Source organism: Anabrus simplex, chromosome 1 (assembly GCF_040414725.1).
Source record: "Anabrus simplex isolate iqAnaSimp1 chromosome 1, ASM4041472v1, whole genome shotgun sequence".
NCBI classification, from domain to species: domain Eukaryota; kingdom Metazoa; phylum Arthropoda; class Insecta; order Orthoptera; family Tettigoniidae; genus Anabrus; species Anabrus simplex.
In genome coordinates, this window is record NC_090265.1 from 1,299,178,324 (window position 1) to 1,299,202,513 (window position 24,190).

At 37.6% G+C, this 24,190-nt stretch overlaps 1 protein-coding gene across 2 annotated transcripts in view; it reads right to left on the reverse strand.

Moving 5' to 3' along the window:
* LOC136858282 (protein fem-1 homolog CG6966) overlaps window positions 1–24,190 on the reverse strand; it is a 186,133-nt gene that overhangs the window by 83,302 nt on the left and 78,641 nt on the right. For both annotated transcript variants that reach the window (XM_067137704.2, XM_067137705.2), the window contains exon 2: window positions 22,327–22,486. In XM_067137704.2, coding sequence (XP_066993805.1) covers window positions 22,327–22,486 — 160 coding nt within the window. The remainder of the gene's footprint in view (window positions 1–22,326; window positions 22,487–24,190) is intronic.

Genomic DNA, 24,190 nt, shown 5'->3' on the forward strand with positions numbered 1-24,190 from the left:
CAACACCATTTTTCGCTACCTTCTCCTGTCCACTCCAGTATAATTTATAACCTCCACGAAGTGTCTTACTTCCAATCCCTTTCCATTTGGTCTCACTTAATCCCAATATTGATATTTTTCTTCTATCCATCATGTCTAGGAGTTCTTCTAACTTTCCAGTTAATGATAGAATGTTCATAGTTCCAATTCGGTATTTGGGTCTCTTTTTTATTTGGGGTTTCCTTTCAGAACATTGTATATCATCAGCCTTACGGTCATCATACTTGACAATTGTCTGAGAGGACGTGTCAGTCCTGTCTATAATATTCTTTCTGAGGGTCTTTTTCTTATTGAAAGCAACTGTACTCAATACTCTCCTGCTGACTTGCTAGGCCTAACGCATAAGAGGATTTTCTTTCAGGGTTTACTCCCTTAGCCTTTGAGGAATAATCTTAATAATCTTAAATAAAAGTGAGTTTATTCAAATGAAAAAGAAACATAATAAAAATTGCCTTACCCTCATAATAGAGAAGAAAAGAATACAATGGGGTACGTTATTTACGTATAACATATAGGTACATCAGAATATGTATGGTTGAGCCACGTCAGGCTCTCTCTCTTCCCCACCCCCCCACTTTTCTTTTCCCATCAGAATGAAAGAAGAATGACACCGAATTAGGAAGTCCATTCTCTCATGCAGAAAAAGGCTATTACAACAGGGTGTTAAAGTATTATCCTTTTATATTTTGGATCAATGAAGTAAAAATGAAATGGCGTATGGCTTTTAGTGCCGGGAGTGTCCAAGGACATGTTCGGCTCGCCAGGTGCAGGTCTTTCGATTTGACACCCGTAGGTGACCTGCGTGTCATGATGAGGATGAAATGATGATGAAGACGACAAATACACCCAGCCCCAGTGAAATTAATCAATTATGGTTAAAATTCCCGACCCTGCCGGGAATCGAACCCAGGACCCCTGTGACCAAAGGCCAGCACGCTAACTATTTAGCCATGGAGCCAGACGATCAATGAAGTGACCTCCTCCTTTTAACCACATTACCTCCCCCCACCCCCTTTTTTTGTGGCAATAACAATTCCCAAAGAAAAAATCTATTATCCTTCAGGCACAAAGAAAACATTACCAAATAAGAAGTAAGGTGGGGGAAGATGGGCGAGGCAAGGAAGTATGCATAGAAAACACAACAAATACGAAATTTCCATGGTTACCTTCAAAATACACAAATTAAGTTAAAAGATGGCCGAGCCCAAAATAAAACGATAGAATGGCTAGGGAAGCTAGAAGCAAGAATGAAATAACAAAAGATACTGGAAATCGGACAAAAAAACAACAATGTAGATCCAGATAACATATGAATAGTAACACAGTAAAGGTTTCCACCTATTCAATACTAATATGTATTTACAATCTTATACATGGAACTAGTTTCGACCCACCGCCATATTAAAGCATACATAAGTTTTTTGTCGAATCCTAAAACATGTTATTTTTAACATTTTTAAATGCCGGAAGATACGCAAAATGAGGTTAGAACCAATGTTAAAAGGAAACTGAACAATATCCTCTCCAACCTAACCAACCCCGCAAATAACCTCAATAGTAGAGAAAAAATAGCTGAACAAAAGCGCATATACGCCCTTAAAAAGAAAATTAAAGACGACGAACTCATTGTAACCAAAGCTGACAAAGGCAATGCAACAGTTATCATGGATAAAAAAGTATATATTGAAAAAACAAAAAACTTTTTCACAGACAGCTCCTTTTCCATAATCAAAAAAGACCCCACCCAAAAAATTCAAAGACTACTTAAACAAACTCTTAAAAACACTTCATTTTTATTTACTGAACAGGAAAAATCCAAACTCATACATATGAACCCAGGATTCCCCACTGCTAAAGCTCTCCCCAAGATACACAAAGCTGGAGTTCCCATCCGCCCAATTATCAACTATAGACCAAGCCCCTTATACAAATTATCACAATTCATCCAATGTTTCTTAAGAAAAAATTATCAATTTTTATCCAAAAAGTCTATTAAAAACACATCAGAGCTAGTAGAAAAACTTAACAATTTCAATTTGCAACCGGATTACTCCATCCACTCTTTCGATATTGTGAACATGTACCCAAGCATACAAGTATCAAAATTAATTCCGATAATTAAAAAAAATTTAAACAAAAACAGCCACTTAAGCAAACTAGAGATACAAGACTTTATCACAGTATTAAAACTAATCGTCAACAATAACTTTTTCACTTTCAACAATGTCATATATCAACAAGATGGTTTGGCAATGGGGTCACCGGCCTCAGGCATCTTGGCAGAAATATACCTGGACTTCCTCGAATACACCAAAATTGACAATGAATTTGGAAACATTCTCTTTTGGGCCAGATATTTTGACGATGTCTTCGTAATCATGAATGAGAAATCCATTAACGCCTCCACCACCCTCTTAAGACTCAACACTATTGATTCTCATATCAAATTCACACTAGAATCCGAATCAAATCAAAAAATCAACTTCCTAGATTTAACTATCACTAGAAACTCAGATTCTTTCAGTTATAAAATATTCAGAAAACCTACTCAAACAGCCTCCACCATTCACCAAGATTCAGTGCACCCCCAGTCCCACAAACGAGCCACATACAATAACCTAGTTCACCGAGCCTTCAGCATACCTATGTCCAAGAAAGATCTAAAGAACGAACTTACCTCTAACATTTTCCACCTTCACGTTCAACAATGATATCTACAAGTTAACCAATATCTTCAAGAAACAAGGCGTTAAAATAGCCTTCAAAACCAACAATAATAACACGAACGTTTTACACAATACTTCACACATCAACAGGACCAGCAGTTTTTTAAAATCAGGAGTGTATAGGATCAAATGCAACACCTGTGAAAAATCCTACATCGGACAAACCGGAAGAAACTTCAATACCAGATACCACGAACACACTAACGCAATAAAATACAACAGGTTTTCAGCCATCGGCCAACACATGCATGATTATGACCATAATTTCACCAATATCGAACAGGACATGGACATCCTCGAATTAGCAAACAAGGGCCCTTTACTCAACATAATGGAAAATTACTACATACACCTAGACCAATACTTCAACGACAGTTACACTCTCAATGAAATCTCAGAGAAACCCAACATACTCTTCGATCTATTCATCACTTTCCTCAGAAACAATAACACAGCCAACCAAAAATCAATCCTAAGTCTAATCAAAGGTACTTTTCCAAGACAATTACCCTTTCTCCCGCACCCTTCAGCCCCGCCTTAAGGCTCCCACTCACACCCCGCCCCAAGCCACCCCCACTCTTCCTAACCCCCTCCTAACCCGCACGCGCCTGCCCTCCTCTCTGCCCACATTTCACTTCCCGCCACCAGTCGCACACCATCAGCTATACTACACACACCACAGCACGAGGTAAGCGTCCTTTCACTTTATGTTAACCTTTTCCTATCTCCGTTTTTTGTTTTTACCGGCTTTCTCCATTTTAACAGGTCCAATACTACATTTCACCAGCAAAGGCAGGAGTGTGAAATTCTAATGAATGAAATTCCTTCAGATGATTGGTGTAAAAGTTGGCTCCAGCATGGCAGGAAATGAGGGTGAAAATGATGAACAGTATGAAGAAAGTGTACCAACAGTAAAAGTAGCAATAGAGGATTCTAAAATTTCTGGAATGTACAGGCAATGCAGAATCTAGTGCAAACTTCACAGAAGGATCTGCACAAATATTAATTGCAACAGTATGCAGCAAACAGCCACCTTTAACCAACTACTGTATTTCAATGCCAAGTAAGGTAATTTAAAATCGATTCTGTTTGTCGTGTTGTATTTTATTGAGTTTAACCCACTGGCATACTAATTTCTGAACCATTTGCACAACCAGAATTGGTAATTCATTTGTGCATGTCCTAACTATTTGAAAGTTTTCATGCAAACTTGAATTTATAAAATGGAGAAATTAAACCTTACCTTTCGATTTTTTAATATTTCAGGAAGTTTTCATGGTGAAGCATGAGATAATTTATTGCATTCATACTGCTTAAGTAAGCAGCTTTTATGAGCCACAGAATTGTCTAGTAGTATTGGAGCTATACTAGTCCCAGAAATGAATTTTTATTGTTTGCTGCCTTTCTCTCCATTTCCACTGTTTTTTTTTTTTTTTTTTTTACTCAAACCTGGCCTCACAACATCACAGTCATTATTTCCAGAATTTCTTTTCTCAGATCCACTAATGTTACCATCATCAATACCACTAAACAATACTTCACAATGGATTCACACTCAACATCAAACAGAATATGACCTAGTCGATATAATAAAACCCAGTTTTCCTCAAGAGGGAGAGAGTGTGTTTCTCGAGTCCCACGTGCTATAACACGGCAGGGTTAAGAAAAAGACAATCAATGAAACTGGTTCTGTTTTAGATATTTTATTGTTTCTACTCCCACAGTTCAGGGAGGACATTTTGGTTCCAGTGAACTTCGGATATAGTGAACCAAATATATCAGATCCCTTAGCAGTTTGTTATAACTGGAGATGACTGTATTAGCATTCCTACTGTTGCATGGAATTCACCAGAAATCTGACAATACAGCTACTTAATTCTTGTAGAAAAATATTAGATTCCAATATTTTTGGAGTTCTGTTCAGAGAGAAGATTTTATTTTCTCATATATTTACATTCTGCTGATAATAAACCATAAAACAGAGCCAATTGTGATTCCAAATAGCTATAAAAACATTTAAAAATTAATTCTGGACCACGTGCATAACAGGTTCCAACGTGTGTACACACCTAAATGTGATGTATTGGTGGAAAACACTCTAATGTTATGGAAGGCAAGTTCATTATGGAAAGTTTACATTGCTGCCAAATGTGCAAGATTTGGTATCATCCGAGTAATATCAAGGCCACACTAGATAGACAGGCCACAAGGGTCGGACCGTGACGTCACGAGAGTGGCTGTACGGCTCGCTCCTACTTTCACCATGATATTGTTCATTTATTCAACATTAACGATATAATTGAACACTCCTTCAATAGTGGCTTTATTTATAAAAATAGGCTTGTATACACATGAGTTTTATGCGGGGAGAAAACTGGCGGGGCAGTTTATGTACATTTCTTTACGTAAAATTAAGCTGACATCTGTCATTTGTAACGAAACACAATTTTATATTGCAAGTGATAAAAATCATTGTTATCCGTATTGAAGATACTGAATGTAGGATGTTAAAAGGTTTGTTTTTTTCACCTATTCAATACATATAAATTTTATAAATTAGGAATTTATTGTAGATTCCACTTGAGACATGTTTCGCCCTTCATTGAGGGCATCATCAGTCAAAATATCACCTCAAGGTAAAAAATCAGGTAACTGGTTAGTAGTAGACATGTACAAATTATTACATATTATTAACAACAATATAAAAATTAAGTATGGGAAAAAATTTGCACAAAAGTGATGGTTGAACATGTAGGTTTAGATGAAAAGTCAGCACCAATGCCTAAAAATAACAAAGTAGAGTTCTGCAGTGGTGCTCTGGAGAAACAGTTGACGCAATCATATGAAAATAAAAAGTTTAAAAAATATTTACAATAAAACAATTAAGGGAGAAAAGGTGTAGTGTTTGGCATCAATGTTAGTAACCAAAAATTGATGTCAAAGGTTGGTAACTATACAGTATTTACATAGTTCAATTGAACAGTTGAGATAAAGTTTTTTAAAAATATTTACATTTAACATTCAGCGTAAATGTTTGTAATAAAAACTAATGTTAATGATTGGTAACTATATAGTAATTACATTATCTAATTGAAAGTTGAGAATTTACAATTATATACATATTTACACAAGAGCAGCTGGTGCGCAAGGATAAAAAATTTTAGTACCAAGTGCGTCCTGATGTTTTAGAGGTTGGAAGAAAGAATTAGCATTGACATTTCAGAAATATGTAGAGCAGATTATTTTAGTTAAAAATCACCGGGGGTAGGGGAAATTTTTATAGCCAAATGAGGTTTTATAGGCATCAAGCTGAAAGTTTTCCAGTTGAAGCGCCGAGATCGGGACGGAGACTGGTCAGTGTGGCTGGAGATTCATGGGTAATCCGTGCGTTTGAACGACAACAATGGTGACAGTTGTCGTTCAAACGCACGGATTACCCATGAATCTCCAGCCACACTGACCAGTCTCCGTCCCGATCTCGGCGCTTCAACTGGAAAACTTTCAGCTTGATGCCTATAAAACCTCATTTGGCTATAAAAATTTCCCCTACCCCCGGTGATTTTTAACTAAAATAATCTGCTCTACATATTTCTGAAATGTCAATGCTAATTCTTTCTTCCAACCTCTAAAACATCAGGACGCACTTGGTACTAAAATTTTTTATCCTTGCGCACCAGCTGCTCTTGTGTAAATATGTATATAATTGTAAATTCTCAACTTTCAATTAGATAATGTAATTACTATATAGTTACCAATCATTAACATTAGTTTTTATTACAAACATTTACGCTGAATGTTAAATGTAAATATTTTTAAAAAACTTTATCTCAACTGTTCAATTGAACTATGTAAATACTGTATAGTTACCAACCTTTGACATCAATTTTTGGTTACTAACATTGATGCCAAACACTACACCTTTTCTCCCTTAATTGTTTTATTGTAAATATTTTTTAAACTTTTTATTTTCATATGATTGCGTCAACTGTTTCTCCAGAGCGCCACTGCAGAACTCTACTTTGTTATTTTTAGGCATTGGTGCTGACTTTTCATCTAAACCTACATGTTCAACCATCACTTTTGTGCAAATTTTTTCCCATACTTAATTTTTATATTGTTGTTAATAATATGTAATAATTTGTACATGTCTACTACTAACCAGTTACCTGATTTTTTACCTTGAGGTGATATTTTGACTGATGATGCCCTCAATGAAGGGCGAAACATGTCTCAAGTGGAATCTACAATAAATTCCTAATTTATAAAATTTATATGTATTGAATAGGTGAAAAAAACAAACCTTTTAACATCCTACACAATTTTATGTAAAAGATTACAACGCATAATACATATAAAAATAGTTTTAATGTTGCTAGGCAAATACATGATGGCAATTCTCAACAATAGTCTGGAAACTTTCTTAGACATTAAGCTTCAACTTTAAACCTTCCTAACAATTCCTAAGGTTTCAGTTTATATATTTTTCTTTTCTTAAGGATTTCTTCTTAGCCATGAGTTTGTCTACGATAACTTTTCTATTGTTATTCAATAATATATTAAAAAAGATGTATATACATTTGTCAATGAAATGTTTAAAACTACTTCTACAATCGCTGCATATTTTAAACATGACGTTTATGTTTTCCAGAACATTGTTGACAAGTGAAATCAGAATGTTTGTCTGAGAATCCTCATGTAAAAACATTAGTATACAGGTTTACATTTTGTGGCTCTAAAGGAGTTGGGTACAACCCTTTCTAGTTCAGGGCAGGAGCAAGCCAAGGCCGCACTAGATTAGGGTTACCAACCGTCCGGCTTTTGCCGGACATGTCCTGCTTTTCAATAATTTTGGTTATGTCTGGCCGGCATTTCTAATTTATCGACATTGTCATTTTTCGTTACAAGATTGCTCACTTAGGTTTTAGACTGAAGACAGCATGTTATTGTATCGTACATCAACTCCATGTGCTCAGGGCGCTACTTCCGAGGGTGGAAATAAGTAATACTAATATTCGGTATATTGAACTCAAAGTCCTGGCATCGATCAACCAATCAACACGCTTCATTTCCACGTTTATGTTGAGAGAAACTGGAAGTGTCGAGAGCTACAGTTTACATGTGCTTGCCATATGATTTGCAGCTTTCGTGTTTGGTTATCTGGTTGTCGCCGTAAATTATAGTGCGAGTATGCAGCGAGTGGAGTGAAATATTAATCTCATTGCATCCTATTACGTACCGGTATGTCATCTTTGCAACCTGAAAGGAGTGAATCTAAAAAAAAAGACTGTGTAAATTTTCGAACAAACTAATACATAAGTATGCTTGCTTTACTCACGGACGCAGTGAAAGTGAAGCGAAATGTGCAGTGTGTGATAGTTATGTTAATGTCAGATACAAAGGTGTTGGTGACTTGGAAAGACACGTTAACAGTGAAAAACACAAAAAGACTGTGAGAACTAGGTCAATATCATGTTCAATGTCATCATTTGTCACTCCCAAATATTCACCAGATGATAAAAAAGTTCAAGCCGCAGAAGCTACAATGTCATTTCACACAGTTTTCCATCACCAGTCGTACAAATCAATGGACTGCACAGCTAAATTGAATAAGAGTATTTTCTTAGATTCTGAAGTAGCACAGAAACTGACCTGTGCAAGAACTAAAACAGAAGCCATAATAAATAACGTTATTGCTCCTAACTCGACAGATATTATAACTGAAACTCTTAACAATAAAGTTCCATTTTTTTTTTGCCTAGGAACAGATGCAAGCAATCATGGTGCACTAAAGTTGTTTCCAATTGTCATCAAATTCTTTGATTACAAAAAGAATGGCATTCAGATAAAAGTTCTTGATTTACAAGCATGTCCAAATGAAAGTTCTGAATGTATTTCCTCCTATATTTCAGATACTCTCAAAAAGCATAAAATTACTTCTAGATGCATTGCATTTTCTGGAGAAAATGCCAATGTTAATTTTGGAGGCCTTGCACGCAGGGAAGGGAAGAATGTATTTTCTGCTCTCAAAAAAGACTTGAATGAAAACATAGGTGTTGGATGTCCTGCTCACATTCTACATAACTGTTTGCAACATGGAGCTGTTGATATCGAGTCTGTGGTGATGAAAATTTTCAACTTCTTTCATATATATGCAGTGCGCACTCAGGAACTGAAAGACTTTTGTGAATTTGTTGATTTAAATTATCTGCAGCTTTTAAATCATTCTAAGACTAGGTGGTTAACATTGTATCCAGCAGTTGAAAGAATCCTGCAATTGTTCCCAGCTCTGAAATCCTACTTTCTTTCTCAGGGTAGGAAGTCAGTGCCTTCATCAATTAGAAACTTCTTTGAAAATGACTTTTCAGAGCTCTATCATTTGCTTCTTTCTTCAACCATGCACATTTTTCACTATAAAATTTTGTCACTTGAGAAAGAACATAATTCAGTTGTAGAAGTGCTTGAACTATTAGAATCTGTCCAATCTTCATTGAAGGCAGACTTGAAGATCAATTCATTCCCCTTAAAGTCAAACAGATATTAAATACATTTTCAGAAGATGGTTTGGATAAAGAATGCAAAGTGTTTATGGAGAAAGTATCTTGTTTCTATGAAACCTGCACTGAGTACTTGGATAAATGGATGCATCCTATAGAGGAATTCAAGTGTTTCAAATGGTTGAAACTTCAAAACATTAAAGACCTCAGTTTTGACGATATTGTACCATGTATTCAGTACTTACAGTCAAAAGGTGTAGAAATAGATGATTCAGAATTATTCGACCAGTTCTGCAACGTAAGGGCTTATTCTAAAACTTCAACTTTGGATAAAGATACAACACTAGACCAACAATGGTCTGGTTTTTTTTAATAAGTGCCAGAACATTGAGGTATTTTCTGAACTTTCAAACATTTTCCAGTTTTTCTTTGCCATACCAGGCAGCAATGCCTCCACTGAACGTGTGTTTTCATTCATAAATGCTCAATGGACAAAGGAAAGGAACCGTTTGTTGGTAGAATCAGTGAAAGGAATGTTACTTGTGAAGTTCAATTTCAAAGATGTGTCGTGTGAAGAATTTTATAAATATGTACTTCAAGAAAATAACTCGTGTCTTCTTTTAAAAGTAGGCTCTGTTGAAAAATACAGCTTCAAGGAAATGAACTGCAGCAACGACTGATCATTAAGTAAGGTATTTCCTTTTGTAAAAAGTTGTGTGTTATATATGTATAATTTTGTTATCGATTGAAATTGTCAGGCATTTTTCTTAAATGTCCTGCTTTTTGCTAAGCAATGTCCTGCATGTGGAAATTTTCAGTTGGTAACCCTACACTAGACAGACCCAGATAGACATTTTTTTGTCTGACTCAGGGTTGTCAAGGTCGGGGTAAGTTGTCAGCTTGATTATGCCAGATCTTTCTTAAGCTTTTAAATAAATGAACAGTATCAAACATTTATTTTTTGTGTTTTGTCAAATGGGTTTTGAAAAGTGGTTAGTAAATTGCCTTTGCACAGTTTTTCAAACATTTTCCTGCTAACAGTGTTATTATCAGAAATTATGCATGCTACCTTATAACCTGTAGGCCTATCTGTTAATACTTTAAAGATTTGCAAAGCTAGTTCTTTTATGAAATGTCACGTTAGGTTCTTACATGGAAACAAATCAACGTCTTTATTTTGTTTAAGACTGGATGACAACGTAAAAGTTTGTGCCATTTTAGCTAATGTAGCGTTATTTTCTCCACTTTTACTACTAAAAGCAACTCCATCTACCTTTCCTCCTACAGGGCAATTTGACCGTGCGGTTAGGGGCGTGCAGCTGTGAACTTGCATTGGGAGATAGTGGGTTCGAATCCCACTGTCGGCAGCCCTGAAGATGGTTTTTCGTAGTTTCCCATTTTCACACCAGGCAAATGCTGGTACCGGTACCTTAGTTTTTTGTTTGTTTTTTTGCTAGTTGTTTTACATCGCACCGACACAGATAGGTCTTACGGTGATGATGGGACAGGAAAGGGCTAGGAGTGGGAAGGAAGCGGCCGTGGCCTTAATTAAGGTATAGCCCCAGCATTTGGCTGGTGTGAAAATGGGAAACCACGGAATACCATTTTCAGGGCTGCCAACAGTGGGGTTCGAACCTACTATCTCCCGAATACTGGATACTGGCCGCACTTAAGCGACTGCAGCTACCGAGCTCGGTGGTACCTTAGTTAAGGCCACGGCCACTTCCTTCCAGCTCTTAGGCCTTTCCTATCCCATCGTCGCCATAAGACCTAGCTGTGTCGGTGTGACGTAAAGCCACTAGCAAGGGAAAAAAACCCACCTTTCCTCCTTTATAGTTCAGCTCAGGTTTTATGTAGACTTCATCCAACAAGTTACAAAATCTTTCATCTTCATTTAACAATTTCAGTTTCTTTTTCAAGTAATTCCAATGTGACTCATCAATACCCGAATTTCCCATGCCTAGTTTCGCAGTATAAGATCGTAAATACACCGTGTGAGGCATTGTAAGATACGTTGACTGTCTTATCTTCTTTTACGCCCCAGGAAATGCGAAAAATATTGTAGCAGGACTAAACAGGAAGTTACAAATAATTTTCAAATTTGATCGTGTTAATATCTTGTCCCCATCACTTAATACACATATATCAGGCTTTCATTAATGAAAATATCATGTTTAATGGCTTTAAAATCAAGAGCCTCGTTTAATGTTAAAGAAGTACTAACTTTCGGAATATTTTCCTCAGTCATATAAATTTTGAAAATACAGAGAATTGGCTGTTAAAATTGACAAAAACTTTGTCATAATCTAATTTGTGTTTAATACTGAAATTACTCTGAATTCCTTGATCCTGTCATCTTCTTCCTCAGCTTTCTTTCTTTTCTTTATTTTCTTTCTTTCTTTCTTTCTTTCTTTCTTCTTCCCGTTTTTCAATTTCTTCTTGTCTTTGAATAGGAGTTTTGCTTGGGGCTGGAAGATTTTTAGACAGATAGGCAGGCACATTTTCAAACTTAGGAATAGCGCCATTTGAGAGTGTTAAATGGTTAGGTTTTACAGTTAAGATAGACTCATCAGGTCTTTTAACAGAATCCTCCCTAATTACAAAACGTTCATCGAAGTGTTTTATGCACACAAGTGAGCTTGCTGAAGGGAGAAATTCAGTTCGATGGATGGCTATGATCCACTTATGTTTCCAAAACAAGTCAGTAGGAAATGTAAACACTGAAATATTTCTTTTTTTGCTAGTGGCTTTAAGTCGTACCGACACAGATAGGTCTTATGGCGACGATGGGATACGAAAGGCCTAGGAGTTGGAAGGAAGCGGCCGTGGCCTTAATTAAGGTACAGCCCCAGCATTTGCCTGGTGTGAAAATGGGAAACCATGGAAAACCATCTTCAGGACTGCCAACAGTGGGATTCGAACCCACTATCTCCCGGATGCAAGCTCACAGCTGCGCGTGAGCCAACTCGCCCGGTCACTGAAATATTAGGCTGTTTTGAACTATAGTTGATTCTACAACCAGGTATACAACATGACGTGGGCATAATTCACAATGTTCACACACGTTTAAATCATTCAACACCATCGATAGCCTCACTGCTGTGAGGTTCAGATCAGCCTACAAGTCACTGGCGAGAAGTGAAGCAGCCGGCGACTTGTGTGACGTAGCACCCGAAGTGGAGGGGGAGCCTTATGGCCTGTCTTATCTAGTTGGCCTTGGTAATATGAACCCAGGTCTGATTATGTCTGCAATATTCTTATGTAAATCGGGAAGGACTTCATTCATCAATCCCTCGACAATGAAAATTGCTCAAATTGTACAACCCATAGCACTGTTTCTCAACAATCAGTTAAAAACTGGTTTTCTAGTCCAGATACAATGTGTTTTACAGCATTGAGTCAAAATTGACAGGTGTGTTCCAATGATCAATATAAGCACGAAGTTGAATGAAGAAAGTGTAGCTGTGTCCGGCTCCATGGCTAAATGGTTAGCATGCTGGCCTTTGGTCACATGGGTCCCGGGTTCGATTCTTGGCAGGGTCAGGAAGTTTGACCATCATTGGTTAATTTCACCAGCACGGAGGCTGGGTGTATGTGTCGCATTCATCATCATTTCATCCTCATCACGACCTGCAAGTCGCCTACGGGAGTCACATTTAAAGACCTGCACCTGGCGAGCCGAACATGTCCTCGGACACTCCCGGCACTAAAAGCTATATGCCATTTCACTGTAGTAAAGTGAGAAACTAATGATTATTAATAATAATGTTAATTGTTTCACATCCTACTAACTACATTTTTAAGGTTTACGGAGATGCCAAACTAATGACTATTACATGAAAGAATAAGAAAGCTGTTTAGTTCATGAGCAATGAACACTATACCAAGGTGCCCTTTACAGACAAAGCACTCTAAACTACTCAACGAAAGTTAGAAGTTTATTACAATTACCAGATGGGTATAGCTGAGACTTACCTTGTCAGCTATCAGGGCACATGTAAGAAACTAAAAGAAGTACTACCAAAGGTACTTCTACCATACGCTAAACACGTTGCTGGCGTATCTACATTCCCGAAATAAACAGGTAGCACAGACACAAAACTAGATATTTAGAAGACACTAACAGAAAAATGTATGTAAGAAGACCTTGAAAAACACCTCCTCTAACAAGAATAAATGTTCCTCACTACCATTCATATAGTGATGTGACTGCATGCAAATAAACAGCCCTACCAGATGGTATCCAGAGTTTCTCCATAACCAATCTAACATAAAATATCAGGTCAGTTGTTCCCAGGTTCTGAAACTTGTGGTTCAATAAAAGCTCTCAATTTCTGTTCTATTATTCCTTCCATTAGTTTTGGATACTGCGACAAAAGTGTTCCCTTTCCTAAATTAAACTCCAATGCCCTATGTCCAGTCTCCTGGAAGTTTCTCCTCCCTCCATGCAGTGTTTAATAATCTGAAAAGGCACAGCAGTCCCTATGCTCTGATCACGTCAGCATTTAGTTCCTCTATTCCTACTTGTGTTCTTTAACTTATCATCCGAATCCGTCCATATCAAACAGGTCTGACAGCCCCAGATCATCTCCATATTTGTGATCTGCTTGGATTCATGGACCGGCTACCACATTCACACAGGTTTTCCAAAGTTTTGCCCCATTTCCTTTCTGTTGTCCTCTTTCGCCTTTCTACATGACGGTTTAATTTTTCCTGTGTAGAGCCTTGGTTCATAACTGTTTCTCTTATTTTTCACTAAGTTTCAAGTCCCTATAAAGCTGATTTCACTTAACTTGTAGCTTTAAATATTGAAGAACCAAGGTTTGGAGAATGCGAGTTTTGCACTTGACATATTAGGAGAATGTAACATTTAAGACAATATAAAACGTCTACAGTACTAGCGGATTTCTGAAATTATTTACAAAAAAAAAAAAAAAAAAAAAAAAAAAAAACCTTAACGTAATGTATATAATGCAAGAAAATGTAAACATAAAAATATTGCACATTATGTTAGACTCTCCTAAAAATGTGAGATGCGGGCAATTCTTTTATAATCGCTCAAAAAGAAAAAAAATAATATTTGAGCAAATGGTATTGTGCAAGTTCCCTGCAGGTACACTTTTCTCAGAAACAACTGAAACTGTAGATATAATGTTTGTTGTGGGTATCCACAGGGTTTGTATCTACTGTACATAGGTGAATTCTATTTTCATAATTATTAAAGTTCTGATAAAGTATTAAATGTGAGGGACATACCATACCACAAGCTCATTTCTTTTTTCTCGAGTGAATGGCAGTCATCCTTCCCATCTTCCCTTACGCCAATTTCTGCTTCAATAACTACTTGAAAAAGTGTAGGGTATCTTATTTTTCTCAAGTCTTACCACAGTGTTTCTTCCTTTGTTTTCTTTTTTGAGAAAGGAATCTATATCTTGTTCATTACACTCTTTCCTTACAAAACTGCCTTTAGGAATATCTTTTGCTCTTATTAATACTGAACTTTTACCAAGTTTGGTAATGCTTCTAGCATACTGCGAAGGTTTATTTTTAAAATCATTTTCTTTGTGATTCCAATTCCTTTTTTGGACTGCATACCAAAATTACGTGAATATGAATTATATTTTCCTCTTCAGTTTTCTTTCAGTCTTTTTTAATACCTCACTTCTTAGCCATTACACAGTTGCAAAATTGTATATCTGGTTGAGGAACTTATTCACCGGTTTAACAGTCTATTCCATTTTCAAGGAAGCAAATTTTGTTAGTTATTAAATAAATATAATTTCACAATGTAACACACCCAGCAAAGTAACAAACACACACTACACTACAAACAGAGACCATGTGATCTAGAGGTAGCTTCCTACTGGCTAAGACGAAAATGTGACTTTTGCAACCAGATGTTGGGTGGAGCATATAGGTTTTGCAACTACACCTAACAGTCAACACATTAAATATACAAGAATGTTAGTCTGCTGTACTTTTTACCTGATACAGGTGGAGATATACAACCAGAGCAGAAATACTGTATTATCAAAAACCCATTTCCACCTAAAAGTGGACAATGAGTTTTGTCCTCTACCCCCTCACTTGATCTGCACAAATTCACTCCTGAACTTCCTTTTTTTTTTAAACAATGATTCTCTTAGTTCTAAGTTTCTAGATGGTAAAAAACTGATTTAATTTATCTTGTTTCTTTTTGCAGCCTTCTAATTTTTTTCCTCTCCTTTTTCCTGCATATTCCTCTCCTTTATTACTCATTCAACAGTTTAATTCCACCACGGCATCTTTTCTACCTCTGTTTTGTCACATGTTTTACCACAGCACAATACTGATTATAAAGTCAACTAATGTCAAATTTGTTCCATTCATCTTCCCCTGATCCTCACTCGCGTTCAAGTAACTGATCACTGATTTTCCTCTGATATTGACATTTATGTCTAATATTTTCAGTTCTCAAACAATCTGATCTTTATCTTATGCTTATTATTAATGATTAGTACTAGTTTGATGTTTAACGAGCTCCGTAGCTCAGGCGGCAGCGCGCCGGCCTTCCACCACTGGATACTGTGGTTCAAATCCTGGTCACTCCATGCGAGATTTGTGCTGGACAAAGCGGAGGCGGGACAGGTTTTTCTCTGGTTTTCCCTGTCATCATTCGTTCCAGCAACACACTCCAATATCATTTAATTTCATCTGTCAGTCATTAATCATTGCCCCAGAGGAGTGCGACAGGCTTCGGCAGCCAGCACAATTCCTATCCTCGCCGCAAGTTGGGGGCTTCATTCATCCCATCCCTGACTCAGTCAATGACTGGAAAACAGGTTGTAGGTTTTCATTTTCACTAGTTTGATGTTTCCAAGGTTGGCTTATTGTCACGGTCCAAACCTTCTCATGACAGTACTTCTATGTCTCAAGCAAATGTCCCCCACCAGCAGGCGCCGTGTTAGCCCAGCTAACACCATATAAAACAAAAGATCGACGAATATGACTATATAATATTATGGCATAAAAATGGTTTAATACCATAAACTATATTATAAGAACCATAAAACGTAACTTTCCTCCTCTGCAAACCATGTGACCTTGCCGCGGTGGGGAGGCTTGCGTGTCGGACCTCTTCCTCTTTTTTCCTCGGTTTAGTGTTATATAGAAGATATTTACCCATTTGTACTTCCTCTAATAGCAATAATCTCTACCACCACCCTCTAATAAACGTTCCCCAACCTTTTCTCTATTTATCATCTCCGATTCATCTATCAATTACTACGGCCTCCACGGTATGCACTAGCCAGCGTATTGGTAGGTGTGCTAGGTACCAACTGATGAGCCCACCCTAGCACACGAGGGCGAAACGCTGGCAACCAAGAATGAGCTAGCTGGAAAATTTATAATGTCCAATAACGGACCATTTATACTGGTATTATAAATTTGCTCATTCAGGACAAATATTTCAGATTCCCTATGGGAATCAACATCTATATCATCTGATGGCCAAGCAGGCATCAATTTTTAGTGATGAGACAAAGTCTCTTAGTGCATTGGCACTGCCGGTGGCTCCAGTTAGCCTACGCAGTGGCCTCCACGGTATGCACTAGCCAGCGTATTGGTAGGTGTGCTAGGTACCAACTGATGAGCCCACCCTAGCACACGAGGGCAAAACGCTGGCAACCAAGAATGAGCTAGCTGGAAAATTTATAATGTCCAATAACGGACCATTTATATTGGTATTACAAATTTGCTCATTCAGGACAAATATTTCAGATTCCCTATGGGAATCAACATCTATATCATACGGCAAGTTGTTTCGAGTTGAACCTCACATTGCAATTTTCTTTTATTATTTCTTCCTATTTTTAATATATTTTTATTTGACTTTATTCTTTTCAATGTTTTAAATTATTTTCAAACTTGTATACCTACTTTGAATTTGACGAAATTAAATCCTACACTGTTTTCCTAAGACTTCAATTACGTCACCTTTTACTCTTCGGCCTGAGAAACAAATGCCTACAAGACCTGCCTAGCAATGACTCTACATAAGTGCATACTTGACCTGCTTGTGAACTTCAACTATATTTGTTTTCGGCGCAAGACAATGATATTCTGTTTACTCTCTTGACTGCGATCATTGTGTTTTGGACATTAACTGTATTACTACGATATGAATTAATGTTAATCTTTTGCCTGTGTTCAATGTATTAGTTGTTTTAAGATCTTTATATCTTGCCCTATTTTACTATTTGGCTGATGATGACACTTGTATTGTGTCGAAACCGGTCCCAATAAACAAGTTATGACTTCTTTTTAGTTCAACTTACAACGGAGTATTGAAAGGTAGATCCTTCTAATATTGTACATCTTCTTATTTCTCTATTCAATACGGAACGATCATGTTATTTCTCTATTCAATACGGAACGATCATGAAGTTTTTAACTTTAAATGGTGCAACCATATCGGATGGGTATCTGTTGAGAGACCAGACTAACGAATGGTTCATCGAAAGGAGGGTAGCAGCCTTTCGGTAGTTGCAAGGGCGGCAGTCTGGATGATTGACTGATACGGTCTTGTAATAATACTCAGCATGGATTAGCTGTGTTGATACTGCTACACGGCTGAAAGCAACGGGAAACTACAGCCGTAACTACCTCCCGAGGACATGCAGCTCTCTCTGTATGAATGATGTACTGATGATGGCTTCCTCCCGGGTAAAATATTCCGGAGGTAAACTAGTCCCCCATTCGGATCTCCGGGTTTGAATCATTGTGGTAGGTTAGAGAATCTGAAAAGGGAGATGGATAGGCTAAAGTTACATGTAGTTGGTATAAGTGAAGTACGTTGGCAGGAAGAACAAGATTGTTGGTCAGGCGACTACCGAATTATCAACACAAAATCAAACAGGGGAAATGCAGGAGTTGGTTTAATAATGAATAAGAAAATAGGGCAGCGGGTAAGCTACTACGACTAGCATAGTGAAAGAATTATTGTCGTCAAGATAGACACCAAACCAATGCCCACTACAATAGTGCAGGTCTATATGCCTACTAGTTCAGCAGATGATGAAGAAATCAAAAGAATATATGAGGAGATAGAAGATTTAATACAATATGTAAAAGGTGACGAGAATCTAATTGTGATGGGAGACTGAAATGCAGTGGTAGGCCAAGGAAGAGAAGGTAGTACAGTAGGAGAATTTGGATTGGGACAAAGGAACGAAAGAGGAAGTCGGCTGGTTGAATTCTGCACTGATCATAATTTAGTCCTTGCCAATACTTGGTTCAAACACCACAAACGACGGCTGTATACATGGACGAGACCTGGAGACACTGGAAGGTATCAAATAGACTTCATTATGATTAGGCAGAGATTCAGAAACCAGGTGTTGGATTGCAAAACTTTCCCAGGAGCAGACGTCGACTCTGACCACAATTTGTTGGTCATGAAATGCCATCTGAAGTTGAAGAAATTGAAGAAAGGAAAGAATGCAAAAAGATGGGATCTAGACAAGTTGAAAAAAAGAGTGTGAGGGATTGTTTCAAGGAACACGTTGCACAAGGACTAAATGAAAAGGCTGAAGGAAACACTATAGAGGAAGAGTGGAGTCTCATGAAAAATGAAGTCAGTAGGGCTGCTGAAGAAATGTTAGGAAGGAAGAAAAGATCAACTAAGAATCAGTGGATAACTCAGGAGATACTAGACCTGATTGATGAACGACAAAAATACACAAATGCTAGAAATGAAGAGGGCAGAAAAGAATACAGGCAATTAAAGAATCAAGTGGATAGAAAGTGCAAGGTAGCTAAGGAAGAATGGCTGAAGGAGAAGTGCAAGGATGTTGAAGGCTGTATGGTCCTGGGAAAGGTAGATGCTGCATACAGGAAAATCAAGGAAACCTTTGGAGAAAGGAAATCTAGGTATATGAATATTAAGAGCTCAGATGGAAAGCCACTTCTAGGGAAAGAAGACAAAGCAGAAAGATGGCAGGAGCATATCCAACAGTTGTATCAAGGTACAGATGTAGATAATTTGGTTCTGGAACATGAAGAGGCTGTTGATGCTGATGAAATGGGAGACCCGATTTTGAGGTCAGAGTTTGACAGAGCTGTGAGTGACCTCAATAGGAACAAGGCACCTGGAATTGATGACATTCCCTCTGAATTACTGACTGCCTTAGGAGAAACCAGCATGGCAAGGTTATTTCATTTAGTGTGCAAGATGTATGAGACAGGAGAAGTCCCATCTGATTTTCGGCAGAATGTTGTTATACCTATTCCCAAGAAAGCCGGTGCTGACAGGTGTGAAAACTACCGCACCATTAGTTTAGTATCTCTTGCCTGCAAAATTTTAACACGTATTATTTACAGAAGAATGGAAAAACAAGTTGAGCTGAGTTGGGAGAAGTTCAATTTGGCTTCAGAAGAAATGTAGGAACACGTGAAGCAATCCTGACTTTACGTCTGCTCTTAGAGGATCGAATCAAGGAGGACAAGCCCACGTACATGGCATTCGTAGATCTAGAAAAGGCATTCGATAATGTTGATTGGATCAAGCTATTTATGATTCTGAAGATGATAGGGATCAGATACCGAGAACGAAGAATTATCTACAATCTGTACAAAAATCAGTCTGCAGTGATAAGAATCGAGGGCTTTGAAAAAGAAGCAGCAATCCAGAAAGGAGTGAGGCAAGGCTGCAGTTTGTCCCCTCTCCTTTTCAATGTTTACATAGAACAGGCAGTAAAGGAAATCAAAGAGAAATTTGGAAACGGAATCACAGTCCAAGGAGGGGAAATCAAAACCTTGAGATTTGCCGATGATATTGTTATTTTACCTGAGACTGCAAAAGATCTCGAGAAGTTGCTGAATGGTATGGATGAAGTCTTGGGTAAGGAGTACAAGATGAAAATAAATAAGTCCAAAACAAAAGTAATGGAGTGCAATCGAACGAAGGCAGGTGATGTAGGAAACATTAGATTAGGAAATGAAGTCTTAAAGGAAGTAGATGAATATTGTTACTTGGGTAGTAAAATAACTAACGATGGCAGAAGTAAGGAGGACATAAAATGCAGATCAGCACAAACAAGGAAGAGCTTTCTTAAGAAAAGAAATTTGCTCACTTCAAATATTGATATCGGAAATAGAAAGATGTTTTTGAAGACATTCGTGTGGAGCGTGGCATTGTATGGAAGTGAAACACGGACGATAACTAGCTCAGAAAGAAAGAGAATAGAAGCTTTTGAAATGTGGTGTTACAGAAGAATGCTGAAGGCGAGATGGATAGATCGAATCACGAATGAAGAGATACTGAATCGAATTGGTGAGAGGAGATCGATTTGGCTAAATTTGACGAGAAGAAGAGATAGAATGATAGGACACATCTTAAGACACCCAGGACTTGTTCAGTTGGTTTTTGAAGGAAGTGTAGGTGGTAAGAACGGTAGGGGTAGACCAAGGTATGAATATGACAAGCAGATTAGAGCAGATGTAGGATGCAATAGTTACATAGAAATGAAAAGGTTAGCACAGGATTGGGTGGCATGGAGGGCTGCATCAAACCAGTCTATGGACTGATGACTCAAACAACAACAAGGTCGATAAATTCAAGAGATTTCTGAATGTCAAACGTGATAAATTTTATTTGTTTTGGAAGCAGCGTACAGAAGAAACATTCATCAGTTTCATAAAATAAAAATTAAGTTAAGAGTTAGAAGGCAGCGAATTGGTGATGTGGAAATGGACAAACTGAAATCATAATGCAGACTGTATTGTGAAGTACTTGATACAATGGCTCGACATAGAGTACTGCTTTTTCTGAACTCAATAAGCAGGAATTTCTTTCTCTTTTGGATTTTGACTTGTTTGGAACATGCATGGACTCTTTACCTGCTCGGCCATCCAAGTCCCTGGTTAAATCATGTGGTAGCTACTTAACGTCCTGGTACTCAAAACCGAGTTGTCGGCCATCTACCCAGCAACAGAATTTATGAAGTTCTGCATTCTAGAACTTTATAAATATTTGACATGTTCAGGATTAAATGTTGCATTACTTGAAATAAACAAACTCTGCTCTTTAATGTTGACTATTCCTGCTATTAGTACCTCTGTGGAACAATCTTTCTCAGCAATGAAGCAGATATAAAGTTATTTAAGAAGTATGCAAGCACAAGAAAGACGATTAAATCTGTCATTAATTTCAATTGAGAAGTACCTCCTGAAAAGCTGTAATGAGTACATGGTGTTCCACGAATCTGTTATAGACATTTTGCTGCCAAAAATGGACGGATAGAGCTGTGTTACAAGATGTAATACCTGAAGATATACAGGGAGGATTGATTTGTGCAAGTATAAAACTGCGTGTTTCTATTTGAGCTTTGAAATGAAATGTCATATGGCTTTTAGTGCCGGGATATCCCAGGACGGGTTCGGCTCGCCAAGGTGCAGGTCTTTCTATTTGACTCCCGTAGGCGACCTGCGCGTCGTGATGAGGATGAAATTATGATGAAGACAACACATACACCGAGCCCCCGTGCTGTAGGAATTAACCAATTAAGGTTAAAATCCCCGACCCGGCCGGGAATCGAACCCAGGACCCTCTGAACCGAAGGCCAGTGCGCTGACCATTCAGCCAACGAGTCAAACTATTTGAGCTTTAATACCCATGCATTGTTTTTATCCATGTTTCTACATGCTAGTGTGCTAACACTTTGATAAGGGTCACACGCCGCAACTGCCCACCAGCCTCTCAACCAGATATCAATCAATAAGAAAAATCCTTGAAGACATATACTGTTAATTATTACAATTTACTAAAAATCACACCTTAGCAACAATATAACAATTGCAACCTATTCTAGTATCTCACATGAAAATACTTATTACAATATTTATTAGAAACAAAGCATTAGTTATGTTAAAATAGATATTACTTCTGATTCAACTAGGACAATCTGGCAAAGGCTTCATCTCTAAGTAATGTAGGCAAAATTCCTTGTCTACTGAATTTTGCAGTAGGTTAAAGTTTCTCTGTTATACATCAATACTTTCACATTAAGTCAAATAAAATGCCTTACCTGAACCTGGCTGCTCAATATCAGCATTACAGCGTTCAATGAGGTACTCTGCCACATCATAATGGCCATTACGACACGCCATAACAAGCGGTGTAGCTCCATTTGTTTTGGCACCTACCAACATCAGCACTTCGTCTTTGCTCCGATGGTCCAAAAATACCTTTAAAAAATCAATATATAATATATGTTAGCTTCTAAACACATCAATATTTATCAGTAAAGAGAATGCAAATTCTGCAAGGAAATTAGACTAATGGGAGCACTACATAAGGAAGCAATATTAATAAATGACTGAAAATTTAAAATAAAAAATCAACAAGAATCTATATCACTAGATGGGAATCTTCTACAAGGTTAAAACATGTATACAAGAAAGCTCTATCATGAATAAATTCCACCACTATCAACCAAAACTATCACAACGTATCTATAAAATCAAAAGTATGTTTGTTCATTATACAAATCCACGCGCCTCCGGTGATCAGTACAAAAATTTACACCGAAGCGCAAGAGGCACTTGGATGGATCACAGAGGTAGTTATTTTGTCAAAGTTGAACTCCATATTGTAAGAGGGCTCAAAACAAAACAAAAAACAAAAAAGTACACGACACAGGAAATATATCAAAGTTGTTGTAGAAGGACTGGACACAACTAATTTTATGCCCCTCACTGTGAGAAACAATACCTTACGGGACCCCAAAAACAATATTTTAAGGCCCTACAATCTCCCCACTCTTGGAAACTGATCAAGAAAAGACCAGCCATTACCACAGTAAAGCCAGCTAAAGGTGTCCCATTCAACTTCCCCTCCTGTTCTGTAAGAGGCAGTGACCAAAACTGGCAGAGCTAACTTGAACAATTGCATATTTTGTGGTGCCATTCCTAGACATCCTCAAAAAATGCTTCTTAAGTCTTCTTGGCATGTTGTGATAGCTACAAATTACCGACCTGAGTGGCTCAGACTGTTGAGGCGCTGGCCTTCTGACCCCAAATTGGCAGATTTGATCCTGGCTCAGTCCGGTGGTATTTGAAGGTGCTCAAACATGTTAGCCTCGTGTCGGTAGATTTACTGGCACGTAAAAAACTCCTGCAAGACTAAATTCCGGCACCTTGGCGTCTCCAAAGGCCGTAAAAGTAGTTAGTGGGACGTAAAGCAAATAACATTAGATAGCTACAAATCCATTTATTGGACGCCGAAGAGAAATTCAGCTTACTATGCCATCTATAGGCCTAGAGTAAAAGTGAATGTCAAAATTGACAAGCAAGCAGCCAGATGGTGTCAAATTAAAATGCTTGCAAACGGGACATGACGGCGCCAAATTAAAATGCTTGCACGTGGTAGCTGAGGCCATATTATCTATATATATAAAATAACATGTCCTGATTGACTGACTGACTGACTGACTGACTGACTGACTGACTGACTCATCGCCTAGCCAGAACCACTTGACATAAGGAAATGAAATTTTGGGGATATATTTATATTACAATGTAGGTGCTCACTAAGGGAGAATGTTTGGATATTCCTTTGCTAAAGGGGTGAAAATGGGGGTGAATTTTTAAAATGAGTGTATATCTCAAAAACTTAAAAGTTTACAGATGTAAAACTTTGTATTTAGAATCTCCTTTAAAAAACAGAGAAACACATATTTTTTGTTTTTGGAAAATCCCATTAGGAGGGGTAAAAATGGGTTGAATGCCTTTTATGAGGATACTTATATCTCAAAAACTGAAGACATTACAGACATGAAAATTGGTACTTGGAATCAACTTTAAAAATAGGGAGGGGGAGGGGTAAACAGGAGTGACAAATGTGGTTAATTTTTATGAAGATGATATCTAAAGTATATCTATGAAACGCAA